Source organism: Lonchura striata, chromosome 12, assembly GCF_050655825.1.
Source record: "Lonchura striata isolate lonStrDom1 chromosome 12, ASM5065582v1, whole genome shotgun sequence".
Taxonomy (NCBI): domain Eukaryota; kingdom Metazoa; phylum Chordata; class Aves; order Passeriformes; family Estrildidae; genus Lonchura; species Lonchura striata.
In genome coordinates, this window is record NC_140714.1 from 5,553,250 (window position 1) to 5,570,353 (window position 17,104).

Genomic DNA, 17,104 nt, shown 5'->3' on the forward strand with positions numbered 1-17,104 from the left:
TTGCTTTGGGTAAAAATGCAAACTGTAGAAGAGATTTAGGTTTGGAGCTTCATTAAGAAGTTCTTCATGAAAAGTGTCAAAGCTTCACTGAGGGAAATATTTATGCAGGCACCCAAATGCCAAGCTGGCATCAGCGTGTGCTTAGAATTAAGCAGATAACTACCTGTTATGAAGGCATCTGTAAATTGTTAAAGAGGAGAAATGACCACTGTGGTGGTGAGTAAAGTGAGGTGCCTTGAAGTGGAGCAGTGCATGCACATGAGCACCTGTCAGGTCACTTTGTCCCAGCTTTTACAAGGCAGCAAAAGATGATGAAATCCTTTGAAGGAATTTAGTCCTGGCCTAGTATTGGCATCCTTGCAGAAACTGGGTCTAAAGTTGATGCCCACTGAGATTTCTCCCTTTGAGCCTGTGGTCTGCTCCTCACACTTACGGAGGCTGTTGGTTGCCCAGCCTCCATTGTGTGATGTCCTCTATATTTCTTAAAACTTTGCCTTCCATTTTAATGCTTATTTTTAAGGATCCTGCTGGGCATAGCAGGGCTGTGTGGAAAGACTGTGTCAAGTCTCTACTTGAGCAGGGTTCACCTGTCACAGTATGGATTTGTTAACACTTATTAGGTAGTGGTGGTAACATTGCAGTTGTCTTTACTCTCTGCATATTTTCAGATATGAAAGAGAGAAAGTTTAGATTTTGTATCAGGAAAGAATCCCTTACCATCAGGGAGGTGATGCACTGGAACAAGTGGCTGCCCCATCCCTGGCAGTGTCCAAGCCCAGGTTGGATGGAGCTTGGAGCACCCTGGGATGCTGGAAGGTGTCCCTGCCATGGCACGGGTGGAACAAGATGGGCTTTAAGGTCCTTTCCAAGCCAAACCATTTGTGATTCTATAATTCCTATTAACAATTCATATTAAATTGCTTTTTTACCATGTGAACTCCCTGGTGTCTTGCTTAGGTTTTTTATTTCATGCTCAGTTTTTGAGACAATCTCTAACTACAACAACTCCTTTATGACTGAAAGTGAATTGTGAAAAAAAGCTAATATATGTGCCTTGGTTTTTATGTATTCTATACTACGTAAATTTTTTCAAAATCATCTCTGCAGTTCAATAATGGATAAAAGAATTAGAATCAGTCAGAGAAGGCTTTGTGTCTTTTTTTGCCTTACATATAATCAGAAAGAATGAAATTTTGAACATGTTCCAGGAAAGCAGGTGTGTGTATTGTTGCAGCAAGGGGTGAGAACAGTGCTTGTTCCTAATGGCTGCTTGACTTCAACACTACAGATTGCATAGAGCCTGTTCCCTGAACTGTATTAAAACAAATTGTGTTATGGTATTCAGTCAAGAATTTAGGGCACAGTTGATCTGCTTGAGTCTGCTAACTTTAAAATATATTTTACTGGGGGTGGTGGGGAGGGAAAGGTTTGCATGTTATTTTGTCAAGGAAAACTTCAAATCCTTGTAAGCTTTAAAAGGTAATTTTTTTTTTTGTATTTTTTTTTGTATTTTTTTTGTAATTTAGGGAAATGGGAAGGATAGAGAGAAATGTCTTGATAAGAATCTGTTAAAACTGACAAATTTTTGAATGACAATTTTAGAAATCAAGTCCTGTGATTTATTCATGTATTTACAAAGAAAGCAGGTCTACTAAAGCAGGTGATTTTTCATCCTCTGGTTTCTCAGTGCTTAACAGAGTATCCTGAGAAGCTTCCATGGTGGTATTGTCAGATCACAGGGATTGTGACTAATACAGAAAGAAAAGTTTTCTTTGTTTGCTTTTGCAGCCTCTTAAAATGAAATAATATGAAGAGGAGAAAAATAATATTGGCTTGGGCATCATATAAAGGATATTTTGAAGTCTAAAAGTAGCAAGAATGGACCTGTTGGGTATAATGATGAAAGAACCCCGGATCCCTTTGCATGGATTTTTCTATTTTTGTTCAGTATTTACTATTTATATGCTGCAGGATGCCAGGGTGACTGCAGGTTACAGAAATTACCTTTCTGTGTTTTGCCCATAGAATGGATGTTGCTTTAGAGCTGGCAGAAGGAGCTTTTTCTCTCTTGTCAGTGAACTTCAGTGCTCTTCCCCAAAAGAACAAACTTGTTCCTTTCCTGATTGAGTTTCAAACCACGTCTGCTCTCAAGTTTGTAAGCAAATGTGAAAATAGCCATTTTTCTAAGCCCTTTGTCTATTGCACGGGAAATTTATGTAAAAAATAATGAGAAGTTAGGTTGAAAAAAGAAGCTGTTAAAGGCTGAAAAATATCAGAAGTAAGATATCCCATGGAGTTTGAATCGAGCACATACAAGGAACAGTTTCAATATGAGAACTGTTTATTTTGGATCCCTGCCTTAATGTGCATATTTTTCTATGCATTATTCCATGCTGCTGGATCTAGTGAGGCTCCATTTGCTGTATAAGTAATTTATCAGGTTTAACTTCCATGTAGGATGTGTGAATGCTTGATTACTTTTACTCTGAGAAGGTTTAAGACTGCAATATTGAGAGTGAGCTTTAGCTTAGCTGATTTTATCTAGCCTTAAAATTTTTATCACTGGTGAAGTGTGTAGTAATGGCTATGAGAGCAATTAATAATAGTAGTGACAGAATCAAGAGACTGACTAATTTATCATTATAGATTTTAATGAGGCTTATAATCTAGCAATAAATATACAATATATTCAAAAGTATGGAATTATAAAAAGGATGATTTATTTAACTTTAATTCTAAACTAGTTTGCAAACCAAAGGTTGTAGAAAGTAGGCTTGTAAGAACATAATTCTTTTTGGTGTTACGGAGCAGAAGGATGAAAATAACAGGGGAAGAGAGTTTAAATTAAAATTAAAGGGGGGGGGGAATAATTGTTTATCTTAATTCAAAAGGCCTTTAAGCACAACAACAGTTTTGTAAATGTGGGAGGTACCTTGTGGACAGCTTCTTTTTCATCTCAATCTGCTCACTTGGCAGAGCCTGGGAGTTGCCTTGGATGCTGCAGCCCTGCAGCTCTCAGAAGATGGGCAGCAGTGGGAATGACAGCAATACTTGGGAAAAGCTGCCTCAGATTTCAGACCAAGTTGGTGTAAAGGGACGCAAATGTGAAAAGTTGTTATATCAACTTTAATATCCAGTGTTCAATGTGGAAACTAAACTTGCCTACAATTTTTCTATTATTGTATTATGTTTGCTATTTTCTTTCTCATTACTGTTATTCTGCCTTTTTTCCTTGCTGGAGTAATCTACAGAATGTCTCTGGCCTGGATGTCACTAAAAGGTAATAATCACCTGAGCAGTGTAAGAGAGTGGCTGAAATTTAGAAAATTAATTATAGCCAGTCCTGCCCAAAGGGAAGTTGGAAACTCAGGTGGTAGGGTTACCATTAAAACAAGAAAGAAACAACAGTAATAAAACAGGATAGATGAGACCCCAAAAAGTAGATTTCCCTACTGCTGGATCAGCTAGATGTGAATAGTAAAACACAAAACCAATCCAAATGGACCCTTTTAAAGTTTGTAAGGGGAACCCTTGGTTTTGGAAGAAAGGCTCTGAGCTGCAGAGATGCAATTTGGGAGAGGTTATTTAGAACCCTTACAGGGCATCTGAGCATTTGTGGGTTTGCATCAACATTGGTGAGGAAAAACGTAGGAATGGCATGTAGGTGTTCTGGGGTTTGTTGGTATCTTTATAGTTCTTGTGTTATCCAAAATAAAGAATAATTGCTGTCAGAAAATATCTGTAATGTCTGCCTTGTTTTCCTCAAATCTCATGTTATGAAAGCAAAACTTTAAAGCAGAGTGGGGAAAAACCAGTTGCTTTGGGAAAGGAAGCACTGAATTTAGTTCTGTCTTTAGGAAAACAATGTTAAGCAGAAATACTTGGGAGGTGGAATCGGTCATCCAGTGAGATTCCCAACCAGTCCTTCATGGAGTAATATTCCAGACAACCATGAAAGATATGTGGATTAAAGTCTGGATGGTGAAAGCAAAGCTTGAAGTTGCACATGTCCAAACAGAGCAGTGATTTGTGTCCCTCAGAGCAGTTTTGCCAGGTAAATAAATACATCTTTAGGTTGCCCTCTGCCTCTTTGTAGAGCTGGAGAGTTTGGAGCTGGTTGCAGATTCCTGGGGAGGAGGAAGCACTCCACAAGTTCTGTTCATCAGGCACAACTGAATTATTTTACCTAGAGAAAGGTAACCAGCAAATCTCTTGAAACCAGTGACTCTGCCTGGCTGCAGTGGGCTGGGCTCCTCCTGTGCATCCTGGCATCCCAGCTGCTCCTGTGTGCTGATACACTCAGAGTTTGGTCAGTGAGGAGACATGCCTTCTGTAAAACCTGGATTTGCACGTCCATGTTGGCATCCTGGATGCTGAGAATTTTAAAATTTCTCTGCTGAAGTGCACAGACCCACAAGAAAATGCTATATCTGCCCTGAAGCTGTGGAGTCTTCCAAACTTGATTGATAGCACTGGGATTATGGTTTGATTAGAAGTGTGTAGTATCACAGGGTGGAAAACTTAGAATATAAGGTTTTAGAATATAGCAATATATGTGGGAGGTTTTAGGCTGGTGGCTGGTTGTTCTTCACCTTTTTCATGGGTTTGGGTAGTATTTTGTAATTGGACAGAAAAGTCTGCATTGCGGGCTTAAAGGGATTAGTTACTGGGTTAAAAGTGCAAATAATTTAGGTGTCATTTCTTAATTGGATAGTTTAGCCTTAAAAGACCTTGTATAGGAAGATAGTTAGCCATGTTGTAGCTTGTTAGTAGAATGCTGCAGAACTCAAGATTCTCCTGACTCTGCATTGTGCAGCTGCCGTGACCTTGGGCTGCTCTCACCTGCCCTGCAAAGTGTGCTAAGCTCATTCCCAGAGAGGTCAGGGCACGCTCCAGGGACACTTTGCTGCTGCTGCAGTGCTTCCATTGGAGTCAGGGGTTTGCAGTGACCCCTTCTGTGCTCAGCTGCTTTTCACTGGGGTAAAAATACACTGATGTAATGGTGGAATGGGTTCTGCATTTTTAAAGGAGGCGCAGGCAGTAATTAATTTATACAGAGCCCCTGCACATAGAAAAGCCAGACCACTGAAATCTCATGGTGAGACAGAAATTTGATTAGGAATTCATGTGAGACCTCCTCCCTTTGTCCCAAGCTCTAATTCTGTAGTGTGGGAGGTCTTGTCAAAGTAGTCCTGAGTTCACTCTGGTAGAAAGCCTTTTGTTCATGTACAGGGGAGCGTGTGAGACCTGTTCCCATGCAGCCATACATCTTGTGTTCTTTACAGCAGCTTATTTTTGATAAGCTACAGCACATTTTAATGTAATTGTTAACATGCCTAATTTGCAGCCACACAGTCGTATCAATAATAATGGAAAGTTGTTCACAGGTAATAAATTAGCATAGCATATAACCAGCAGAACTCTGCTTCTCAGTATATTGTTTCATGATCAAGAATTCAGTAGTTAAATATACACAGCAGTGGGCTGAGAACAAGCTGTTCATTTTTGCTGCAAGCAGTACCAGTGGACCAGAGTAATCATAGCTCCCAAAAGCAGGACTGATTTTATTGATTTTAAATAGGCTTTCATTACAGCACTGAGCTTATTCCAATTGCAAGGAGTATCACTGCTGTTTGTATTCACAGTGCTGGCTGAGGGAAGGAGAGGTTTTGTTGGATGCCATGTAGAGGCTCTTTGTCCCTCAGTGTTCTATTCTGCCCCGCTGAAACATCTGAATTTATTACAGAAAAATAAGTACTTAAGGCTTTTTTTCCCTGTGGTTAAAGTTTTTTAGATACACAGAGCCAGACCCAGCTCTGAAATGTTGAATTCTGAGTATTCTGAGGAGTCAAGATCTTGCTTATTTATTGGCATTTGGCTTAGGGATCAGCTGGATTCTTCAGAAATCATGGAATCACTTTGCTTGGAAATGATGTTAAGATCACCAAGTCCAGCCATTTAACCCAATCCTGCCAGGTCCAGCCCTTAAACCCATCTCTAACACCACACCTGCACCTCTCTCCTTTTCCACAGATTAATGTAAAAAAGGCAAATTTGAGAGTCTGAGATATTAATGTATTCAGGTTATAATTAGTGAAGAACACATGCTGTTGCCAGCAATGCGTCATTAATCTGCATGGAGCAGTTTGCAGCTATTTGTTGCTAAATTAGTGACACTTCAAAGCTGTCGGGTTTTTATATTGTTTCTAATGATAAAAAAAAAAAAATCTGTGACTAAAAATCCACATATGTACACTTAGGAAGCAGGCTGGTTTGTTATTTGGTTTTCTTTGGAGTTTTTGTGGTTTAGTTTACACAAGGCTGGTCAGTCAATGGCCATACACAGAAGTTGGTTGAAGCCTTAATATTGTTGAAAAGGTTGTACTGTACTTTATGGTGGTGTAAAGGCATGTTGTTTGTGATAGGTTTTCTTCAAGTCCTTTATGTGTGTTTATGTGCATTATTCTGCTTAAACATTTTTTTTCCTGTGTTACTAGAACAGTTTGGAAGGGTATTAATAGAAATTAGTTACACCTTTCTGGTTTGAATGAGTTTAATACTGACTTTAGGTACCTCTTCTATTTTTTTTTATCGTAAACCTGCAGGTGAAGGTGAATTACTTCAAATATTCTAGCTAATCCCACATTTTTGTTTCGGTATAGTCTTTCTTAACATAATTTGGGAATTCAGGCAGGAACAAACAAAACTTTGTGTGAGCATTTCTAGAAATCAACTCTTTAAATAAGATGGTGACATTAAGTAGTGAATCAACATGGTAAGTACTGCATGATCAAGCCTAGTTACTGTAAAATGAGATCTGGGTGGTTTATTTCATTTTAAAGAGTTTGGGCAAATAATGATGGAATTAAATTGCTTCCTGTTGGTTTCCTGCAGGGCATGAAGAACCTGCTGCACTGATTAGTTCTTCAGGTCTAATCTGCACGTGGCTGTGCTCACTTTCATGTCTGTTTGTTTATGGGTTTGATAGTTGTTTTTCTGAAGTTACTCCATTGCCTTGATAGTCCTCTGGTGGATTATCAAAATGTACACATTAATTCCTTTCTCTAACTTCATTTCTTGGAGCCCAGTGGAGATAATTGGTGCTCATGGAACGTGGTGGTTGGGAATGAGGGTGATGATCACTCCCAGAACTGATACCACCCATCACTGACAATCAAAGCTCACATTGTCAGGATGTTTGGAAGCTAAAATTGATTTAATTAAATGCTTACAGCATCTATTAACAATACCATATTAAATTCTTTGCCACAGTAGCTACTGTGATTTTTAGAGTTTGCTTGTGCAGGTTGAAAAGTGATTTATAGTTTTAATTCATCTTAATTTGTGTGCTTAGGAAACATTTGAGATAAAAATTTTTGTTGCATTTAAATTTCCTTGTTATCTGCCCTGCAGTGGCATGAGTAATAGAGAGCCCAGAACATGAATATATTGCAATGCATGAAATATTTTCAAGGAGACTTCTTTTAAAGTTCAGAGTGATATATGTCAAATGTTACTGAATGGATAAGCATGTGGAGAGATTTTAGTCTCAAAAACCTTAGAAATTAAGCATTTCTTAGTACACTATCTGTGTTAAACATAATTATTAATAATAATATAAATAGTAATAGTAACTACTACTACTACTGCTGTGTTAAATAGAATGCTTGTTTCATAATATTTATCCTATTCTAAGGTTTAACTTTTTTTTCTAGTTGCTGGTATTTATTATATAGGCACTTTGAAATGATGCTGTGTCAGAGCTTGCCTGCACCAAAAATTGCTGCATCTTGACACTTACATTTAATAATCTGTAAAATGTTTTAACAGCCTAGAAAGCCTGTGTGTGTGTTTGACTGAAAGTATCTGTGCCCTCTGTGCCAATTAAACTGTAAAATTGTCAATTTAACATCAAATTCTCACGTTTTCTTTATGCTTAGATAAAATATTAGTGTCCAAGGTGTGACCTAATTTAAACAATACTGAAATCCGAGATTTCCAGACTGCAAGAGAGGGTAACAATGAACTTTTTCTAGGCACACTTAGTGATATGTTAATATTAGGATCTCAGACTTTGCAAAGCAGCCAGCACTATTATGATAAATGTGCAAAGTAGCAATAGTTGGTGTTAATAAACATTTTAAAGGCACCTGGGAGGGGTTAATGGTTCAGGAATTTGCTGTGATCCAGAGCTACAGAGATGATCAGTGATTGTTTGGTTTGGTTGGGTTGGTTGTTTTCTTTCCCTTTTCCCTCTCTCTGCAAGGATGTCAGGATTGCTTTTGTTTAGAATGTGGGACATGGTGCAATTGCTTTTGTCACTGTCTTGCTGCCCTTTGGTGTTACTGAGACTGATAAACTCAAATTGCCAAAGATCCAGGTGATGCCTCACAGGCAGGTGAAATGTTTTCATTTCACAGCTCCTGCCCTTGCCTTAATTTCACTCACCTGCCCTTTGGACATTGGGATTTCTTCTTTAAGAACCACATCCATGCATTTCCTTCCACGTGTTCAGAGCAAGGAATGGAATTTATTTCCCTTGATGAGCATTCTCTTGTTGTGCATTCAAGACAAAATATGATTTGATTTATGTTTAAAAACCGTGGCAGTGTGTGAGCCACAGAGCTGGGCTGGTTGTGTGGTTTGTTGTGCAGACCATGGTTCTGATCTTCACAATGCCTTATTTATCCATCTGGTAAGCTGTGTGTCCCTTAACTTCCTTGAGCAATTCTTTTTTGACAAGGTTGCTTTATGGAAGTGATGACTTTACTCTTGTTTTATTGCTCACTAGTTATAAACAACTTCTTGTTGGTTTAAGAGTCCAATCTGGAAATGCTTTTTGATCTCATACTAACAAGCTCAATAACTGACAAACCACAGAATTGCAATGTGTTTTTCTTTTACAGAGGCAAAGGAAATTGTTCTGAAGGCACAGATTCTAGCTGGAGGAAGAGGGAAAGGTATTTTCAGTAGTGGATTGAAAGGAGGAGTTCATCTAACTAAAGAGTAAGTACTTCTGATTGAAAAAACTAGAAATAAATTGTTCCTTGTGTAATATTTAGGCTGTTTACAATAGCTATGGACTGTTTCTTTTAGTATTTTTCAGTAAACTAACATTTTTCTCTTGTTTGTAGCCCTAAGACTGTTGAACAGCTTGCTAAACAGATGATTGGGTACAATCTGTCAACCAAGCAAACTCCAAAGGATGGTGTGACAGTTAAAAAGGTAAGAATTTGCCTTCTTGAAAGTTGAAAACAATGTTCAGCTGCAATTTTGCATTAATAAGCTGGGATGTACAACATAGATTTTTTTTCAATCCTTCTCCAATTCCCGATTGAGTACATCAAATTGATTAAAAAAAAAAAAAGAAAATGTTACTTCTTCAGTTTGTGTATATATTTTGTTCATCAATTTTGGCATACCAGCCGATGAAAAAATAAATTGATTCCTCAATATATATTGAAAGGAATCCTTTGTCATAGGCTTTTCTTCCATCAAACACGTACTAAATAGTGATACAACTGCACTCTAGCATTAGCTGTACATGCTTATTGACATTCTGCTTACAGAATGGTTCCCTCTAGTAATAATATTATCTGTACTTCAGTCACCCTCAGGTTTGGACAAGTCTTAACAGAGTGACAGATGAATCACAGAATGCTTTGAGTTGAAAGGAGTCTTTAAAATTCCTTCAGTCCAACCCCCTGCAATGAGCAGGGGCATCTTCAACCACACCAGGCTGTTCAGAGCTCCATCCAACCTGGCCTTGAATCTTTCCAGGGATGGGGCATCCACCACTGCTCTGGCCAAGGTGTGCCAGTGCCTCACCACCCTCATTGTAAAAAAAATTCTTTCTTATATGTAATTAAAATCTGTCTTCTTTAGTTTAGAACCACCTTGACTTATTGCAACAGGCCTATTGAAAAGTTTGTCCCCATCTTTATTGTATGCCCCCTTTAAGTATTGAAAGGTTTGCATGAGATTTTTTTCTCAATTGAAAAAAAGTGTCTCAACAGAAGATTCTTTCTACTTGTGGCAGATACAGCCTAAAATACGTGTTCATGGTAGTGGTTGAGGTACCAGATGAACATGGGAGTTCATTTTCCAATGATGGTGCTTTCTGCAAGGCATCAAGATTTATTTCAGCATCAATTATTTGCTCTGTGAACAAATGAAAGAAGCAAAGATTCAGCAAGATTCTCCTTCAATTTAGTAAAATTCTGCGAGTCAGGAAATCCTGGCAATTGCCTATCTGCTGTATCTGCTTTTATCTCTTTCTTTGTTTTACTGAGCAAGAATCCTCATACAGGTAAGTAGTCAAGAGCCACACTCTTTGTGATGCCAGGAAATAATTTGGCATCAGCTGAAGGAGCTGCAGTTCACATTTAATATCCTGTGAACAGCTTGGTGTATTAGCATAGAAGGGGAAGGAACACCTGTCTGGAAAGATCCTGTCTAATGAGGGTGGAGGAAGGTGTTCAGGCAGTTCTTCTCTTGGGGAGCAAGGAGAGCAGATTACCATCACTCCTCAGAGCTGTTCTTAAGAGGAAATACTATATATTAAAATAGGAGACTCAGTGTTACCATTAAGGCATGTCTGTCAGAGATCCTGATAATACTAAGGATATAAGACAGGATATACCTTTTCCATATTAAGCATAATATTCCATTTTCTGAAGCACTCTGCTTGGGAAAATTAGTATTGTAAAAGCAGCTTTCCTTCATAAGTTCTTTGTTTTTATTCTTTTGCCCTAGTTGGCCTGCCTCGAATACATCCATACAGAAATTCTACTTTTTTGTCAGAGTGCAAGCCTGTTCATCTTAGACAGATTCAGTTCTGAAACAGAAACTTCTAATTTTCTTTGAAATTTATAGAAGTGAAAGAAGAGTATGGGTGTTGGGGTTTTTTTGACGTGGATTCATATTAGGATGACTTTTGTGCCATATAGCCATAGAATATTTAACTTGTGGCTCCTTTCTCCCCTTCCACATGTTGTTTGTGTGAATGAACAGTGGGCAGGACTAAGCAGCTGGGGAAGAGGTGAAGTTTAAGGTGAAGTTTGCACTAATGAACTTCAGATATTTATTTTGGTGGTACAGGATTGTGCACAGCCTCGAAACTGGCTGGGTATTTTTCCTTTGCTATAGAGTTACAGGGAAACTGATATTTTAATGCTGATCCATGATAAACCGCCGTGATGCTTTTCACTGGGAGAAACTGATAATTTGCAAAATTATAGGAAATCATAAACTTTCATCCTGATTACAGAGTTGGCTTTTAAAAGTATGTTGGCTTTTAATTAGTATGTTTTATATTTTTTGATATTAAGTTCTTGATTCTTAGTAATTAATGGTGAGAGCATATACCCTCCTTAAATTAATTCATTTTGTAGCAGTTTGCCCAATGTTATGCTTATTAGAAAGTGAAGGAAGCATGTTTAAAATTATGCACTACTTCATCAAAAAACTATTTCCCAGCAGAATTATGGCTGTTTTTAAAGAATTTCTCATTTACAAAGTTAACTCACGTTGGAATTTTAAAGGTAGTTAGAGGAGCTGAGGCACTCAGGCTTGTGGTGTCAGGACTGAAAAAAAATCAAATACTGACATTTTAATCAAGGGGCAAACTACAGTGATATTATTAAATGTATAAATTTAGCTAAGTATGAGATATCATTTAATGCAGTGGGAATTTAATGCACTGAAAATGCCAGGCAGAATCTCTGGGCTTGCTAAGGGCAATGGGGAAAGTGAGAACAAATCACTGGCATTTTTTTTTCTATTTCAAGGCACATGCTTTCTCTCTGCATGTATGGGAGAGTTTGTGTTCTACATGTACTTAAGGAAGATTGCATTTTAGGAAGAAAAAAAAAAGGATTTGTGCTTTTTAAACTTTTCAGTGTTCTGGAAAATTTGAGTGGTTTAAAATACTCCTATTTAAAAAAAAAGTAATAAGCATTCTTCAGAAGGAAAGTATTTATTATGTCACTTTCTGTGAGGCAATCAATGAGCTAATGTCAAGTCAGGGAGTGGAAGTCACCTTCCATCTATTTGTAAGGAAGGTATAAAAGGTAGAAATTTTCTACAATTAGAATAATTATGAAACAGAAAATTATAGTTTCAGCTTTCTTTCTCAGCTTGTGCACCTGCTATAGAATTTAAAGTGTGCTTGTGCCTGTTCAGATTGGTGCTTCTCAAATTAATAGCATTCTCTTCAGTTCCCTCATAACTTGGAACCTGTTTTGTGAGTTTACATAAAATCCTCTCATGGCATTTGGAATTTGGAGAGCCTGGCTATCTGTGATGACAGACTTCTCTTATCATGACAACCTGAGAAATCACTACCTATGTTTTTTTCTCTCCAAGCAATAAAAGAATGAACATTTTGCATATTTGATTCTGTTTAAGAAAAGCTGTTACAGTTACCCTCATGACATTCGATGTGTGACTTAAACTTTTAGGTAACAATTTGTTACAGAAAAAGAAAGCTTGAAGTTGTCAAGAAGTTTTAATGAAAACTGATTTTTCCCCAGGACATTTTAAATATAAATATGATATGGTAAACAGATAATATGTCATATTCTTTATCAAAAGCAAAACAGAAATGTGAGAAGAGTCAACAGTCTGTAGATTCAATTTCACTATTCTTAACTGTTCATCAGTGTGTTTGCATTAGTTCTGTCATGTGAGTGATAGGTAGACTTAAATGATATTTAAAGGCCTGGAACACCAATTTCCCTGGCTTTGCTCTGTATCAAACGGGGAGGGTGGTGAAGGAAAGTTATTTTGTAGGGAGAAATTAGAGATATTTCACAATCTGTCAATTTTTGCTCTGAGGTTGCCAACTGCAAAGTAAACTCTAAGTAGTTTTGTGAATTAAGACAGAGAAGTATCTGATGATGTTGACATTGTTAATTAGCAATAGTGAGGACAATCACTCCAGCTGGAAGTCTCAGTTAAAGATACCTGATTTAATAATGTTAGTTCCACCTGCTGTGCCTGCAAATGTATTCCTCAAAACCTGTTGAGTGTATTCCCATCCTAAGTCTGGCCCTGACCCTGATCTCTAGGGAAGCTGTCTGAACAGCCCTGACCAGATCCAGTAGGACCAGTTGGTTTTATCTGAATTATGTCTAAAGCAACTGACTCACATTTTTCAGATACATTGATGAAGAAGGTGAAAACATGGATGCAGGTAAAAATAGTAGCGAATTCAGGATGCTTTCCCTACCCTTGCTTGTTAATTTGACAAATCTTGTCAGGTAGCCAAGCTATGTCTCTGGAGTTGTCTTTTAGATCCCTCTGTAGTAGACTAAAATAGGCAGATGCTTTTAAGTAGTACAGTAGTTTTCTGCATTCCTGGTTCTCTCCTTCACCCTGCTTCCTTTAATTTCCTCTTGAGCAGTCTCTTATTTGAACTATTCCTTTACATCCCCCTATGTTGTGTGAATAAAGTGAGGTAAAAGTAGAAGGAAACAAAATTACTATAAAGCAAATTCCTTCCAAGTCAAAAAGACCCTAAAGAAATTTCATCTTTCCTTCAATTCTGAGCACTGATGGCTTTATTTTATTCCTTGTTTCTTATATTTTTCCCCCCTCTTCTCTAATACCTACTGCCTGGCTGGAAGTCCCTACATCCTTCTTTATGTACTCTGGAATAGACTGTCAAAAATGTGACTTGGGTGAAAGTATAGTGCATCTTTCTTGTTTATAGTCCTTGAACTATGAAAACCCCAGGAATATTCGTAGGATGGAGCACCTTGTGCCAGGTAGGCAGAGTTTCAAGGCTGCAGGTAAAAAATGCCTCTTGGATCTGCTGAATGAGAGAATGAATTTCTCCTTGTGGTATATTCAGTGATGATCATTGTCTGCAGTCATTGTTCAAAAATGTCACTTCAGAAAAAGACTGTGTTAGAAAGATGTTGCCACTTAATCCTGCTTAATTATATTGATATTTTGGAAGTGATATTCCTGATTTCTACTACTTCCCTTGAAAGATGGGAAATAGTAGCTCTCCTAAGGAAGAATGTAATGCTTGTTAAATTACAGAGGTGGCTGCTTCACTTTCAGATTGAAAAGCAAAACTGCAGTGCAGAGCAGAACCACAGTCTTTGCAACTTTGATTATGACATCTGTTATGATCAGAGGCAACAATTATTAATGATCATGTGCAGAATTTTTTCCAAAAATTAAGAATGCTTTAGAAAATTTACTATTCTTATAACAAAACAATTTTGTGAGTCCTTTGCAAATGTCAAACTACTCAGTCTCTGAATTTGCTTTGATAGCTGCTGTTAAACTACTGCAAAAAGAGACAGTTTAAGTGAGGAGGAAGGTACAGCTATTGTAATACTAAAGTGGAAAGGACCTTGTCTTGTTTTGGAAGAGGGAAAAATTGTAGCAAAGACTTTATATGGGCCAATTTCTGACACTTTTAATGTGGTGCTTGTACATTCCAAACGTGGGATTTGAATCATCTTTCTGTTTTGTGCTGTGGTGTCTGTCAGATACTGGTACAAAACAGCTCTGTAACTTATAGTAATAAATTGAAAAGCACATATCTGTGTTTCTAGATTGTGCCAGTATTTGAAGGACACACATCTGCTCGACTCTCTAAATTGAAACTAAAAAGCTGGATGGCAGAATTACCTGCAAACCCATTTTTTAGGAGATACTTGGGCAGGACAGGAATTCAGTGCAGAGATTATAAGGGTTGGGTGGCCTTTGGTCAGAATAAGGGAGAGAAATTAAGCCTGAGGAGCAGCAGTGCTGGTGAGATGCATCCAAAAACCAACGTGCCAGTCCTTCTGTCTGTGTCCTTTGGGGCTCAAGTCTTTCTGGGAACAAGAATTACTGTCCTAATAATCAAGAATTATCCCAAAATATTGGGATAAAAAGGCAATATAGAGGTCTGCAGCAGGAAAAACCCCAGCACTGAGGTGTTCCTGGCTTACATTGCTCACTGCAGGCCCTGGTGAGAAGAGCAGCATTAGAGGAGGCTCTTACTTAAGGAGAGAGCATTCCTTGGGAAAAAGGTCACAGGGTTCTAGTAGTTTGGTGAAAGCAGTGAAACCAATGTTTCTTTTCAGGATAGCAAGTATCAAACTGCTCCTTTTTAAGGCAAAGCAGGACTGGTCAGAACAACTGATGCTTTCTTTCCTTGCCTCTATCCATTTTTAGGTGATGGTTGCAGAAGCACTGGATATTTCCAGAGAAACATACTTTGCAATTCTGATGGACAGAGCCTGCAATGGACCCGTCATGGTTGGCAGTCCACAGGGTGGTGTGGACATAGAAGAAGTTGCAGTAACTAGCCCAGAACTTATCTTTAAGGTATTGGAAAAATGTTCTACAATAACAATTTTCCTTGTCAGTTATCCAAAATAATATTTTCCCCCTATCTCCTTCAATTTTTTCTTCTTCCATGTAAAAAGGAGACAGGAAGAACCATAAAAATAGTGTTTCATCAAATACAGGATCATACCTATCATCTAGTAAATGAAGCATATTTAACATCCGATTTTACTAGAATTTTTCAATTAGAAAAAGATCTTAAATCTGACTGTTATGTGATATGTTAAACTTCATATCTGAAATGTTTTATGAGTGAGTTTCACTTTCAGGAAGGTACACCGCTTTTTCACAGGTGGACTGGTGCCAATATACTTATTGTTTCTGTGGCTGTTTTCTCTAATTGGCAGAGTTGTTAATTATTTTTTTGTACCTGCAAGACTTTTGCATCTGAAATGCAACTGTTGTAATTACTTTCTTAATGATGACTACACTGAAGTATTTTTTAAGTTACTGTGGCAAGATAATGAGTAGACAAGCTATTCAGCTGAGAAAATAATTGATACAATCAAGTATAATTATTCAAAAAATTGTAAAAATATTTAATGTGCACTTAAAAATCATATAAACTTCACAGTGTCACTGGGCAGTGACACTCATTGCCTTGAAAATATTCCAGAATATGTCATAAAAATTTACAGACTAAATATTCGTCAATGCCATCTGTACAGTAATTAAAAGTGAAAACTGGTGTCACATTGTCTTGTCAGTGTGCCACCCTGAAGAATTACGTATTTTTTGGAAGGACTGTTTCATAGGCAGTGTGGTAATTATAACATCCCCTATAGGCAGCTGCTGTGGCCTCAGTCTCGGGGAGCCTTGGCAAACAGCCAGGCTTTAATTACTAATTTGCACATGTACACTAAGTGTTCTCCTTTTGAAGCTATAAACCTCCATTCTGATGGAATATTTAGTTATATTTACACATGTTACTGTTGCAGGAGGAAATAGATATTTTTGAAGGCATAAAGGATCATCAGGCATTGCAGATGGCAAAAAATTTGGGATTCCAAGGACCTTTGCAGCAGCAGGTAACTTGACTCCACTCCCTGACTTTTTAGCCCAGCTCTGTGTTAAATGTTTTCCAAGAGGAAAGGCCACTTGGAAAGGCCAAGTGTCCATTAAATCGGGATCATTTTGACATTCTAAATACTAAATTGCACTATGTAATTGTCATTAGGATTTAGCACTTTGAATAAGCTCCTTCTAGTTTTAAAGTGAGAGTTCCTTTTCTTTGAAGCAATTGATGGCAACATGCTGTTCCACCATGTGGGATTCCTTTGTGTTCACTGGAATTCTACTGAAGCTCTGTGAATGGCATGGGTAGAACTGGTTTTGAAAATTGGCTCTTAGGATAAGAGATAAGAAATAAAAGTGTATCTGGCTTTGTGATTGAAACTTTAAAAAAAATTTTTATTCTTCAATTCAAAAACAAAAGGCTGCCAGCATGTTGTATTTTCAGTATCTCTTTTCTGTACATATATATTTTGAATATATATATTTGCCCATGTGTATAATTTTGGACAGAAGAGAGCTCATTTAAGCTGGCCTGTTTTTTTTTTCTGTAGTATGAAACTCATTTTTGTAGAACTCCTTTATTTTTAATTCAGCAATTGTAATTCTTTTCTATCCTAACATGCAATTAACAAATGCATAATGATTAAGTTGATTAACACACATTTGAAGATTTAGCTGTATATATAATGAGGAGGAATGATTATGTAGAACCTTTCAACCCTTGAAGAGTTCTGGT

General features: G+C 37.6%; 1 protein-coding gene across 2 annotated transcripts in view; it reads left to right on the forward strand.

Annotated features, from left to right (window-relative positions):
- SUCLG2 (succinate-CoA ligase GDP-forming subunit beta) overlaps positions 1–17,104 on the forward strand; it is a 112,765-nt gene that overhangs the window by 41,251 nt on the left and 54,410 nt on the right. For both annotated transcript variants that reach the window (XM_085590324.1, XM_021550959.3), the window contains 4 exons: positions 8,907–9,006; positions 9,135–9,225; positions 15,181–15,333; positions 16,293–16,382. In XM_085590324.1, coding sequence (XP_085446450.1) covers positions 8,907–9,006; positions 9,135–9,225; positions 15,181–15,333; positions 16,293–16,382 — 434 coding nt within the window. The remainder of the gene's footprint in view (positions 1–8,906; positions 9,007–9,134; positions 9,226–15,180; positions 15,334–16,292; positions 16,383–17,104) is intronic.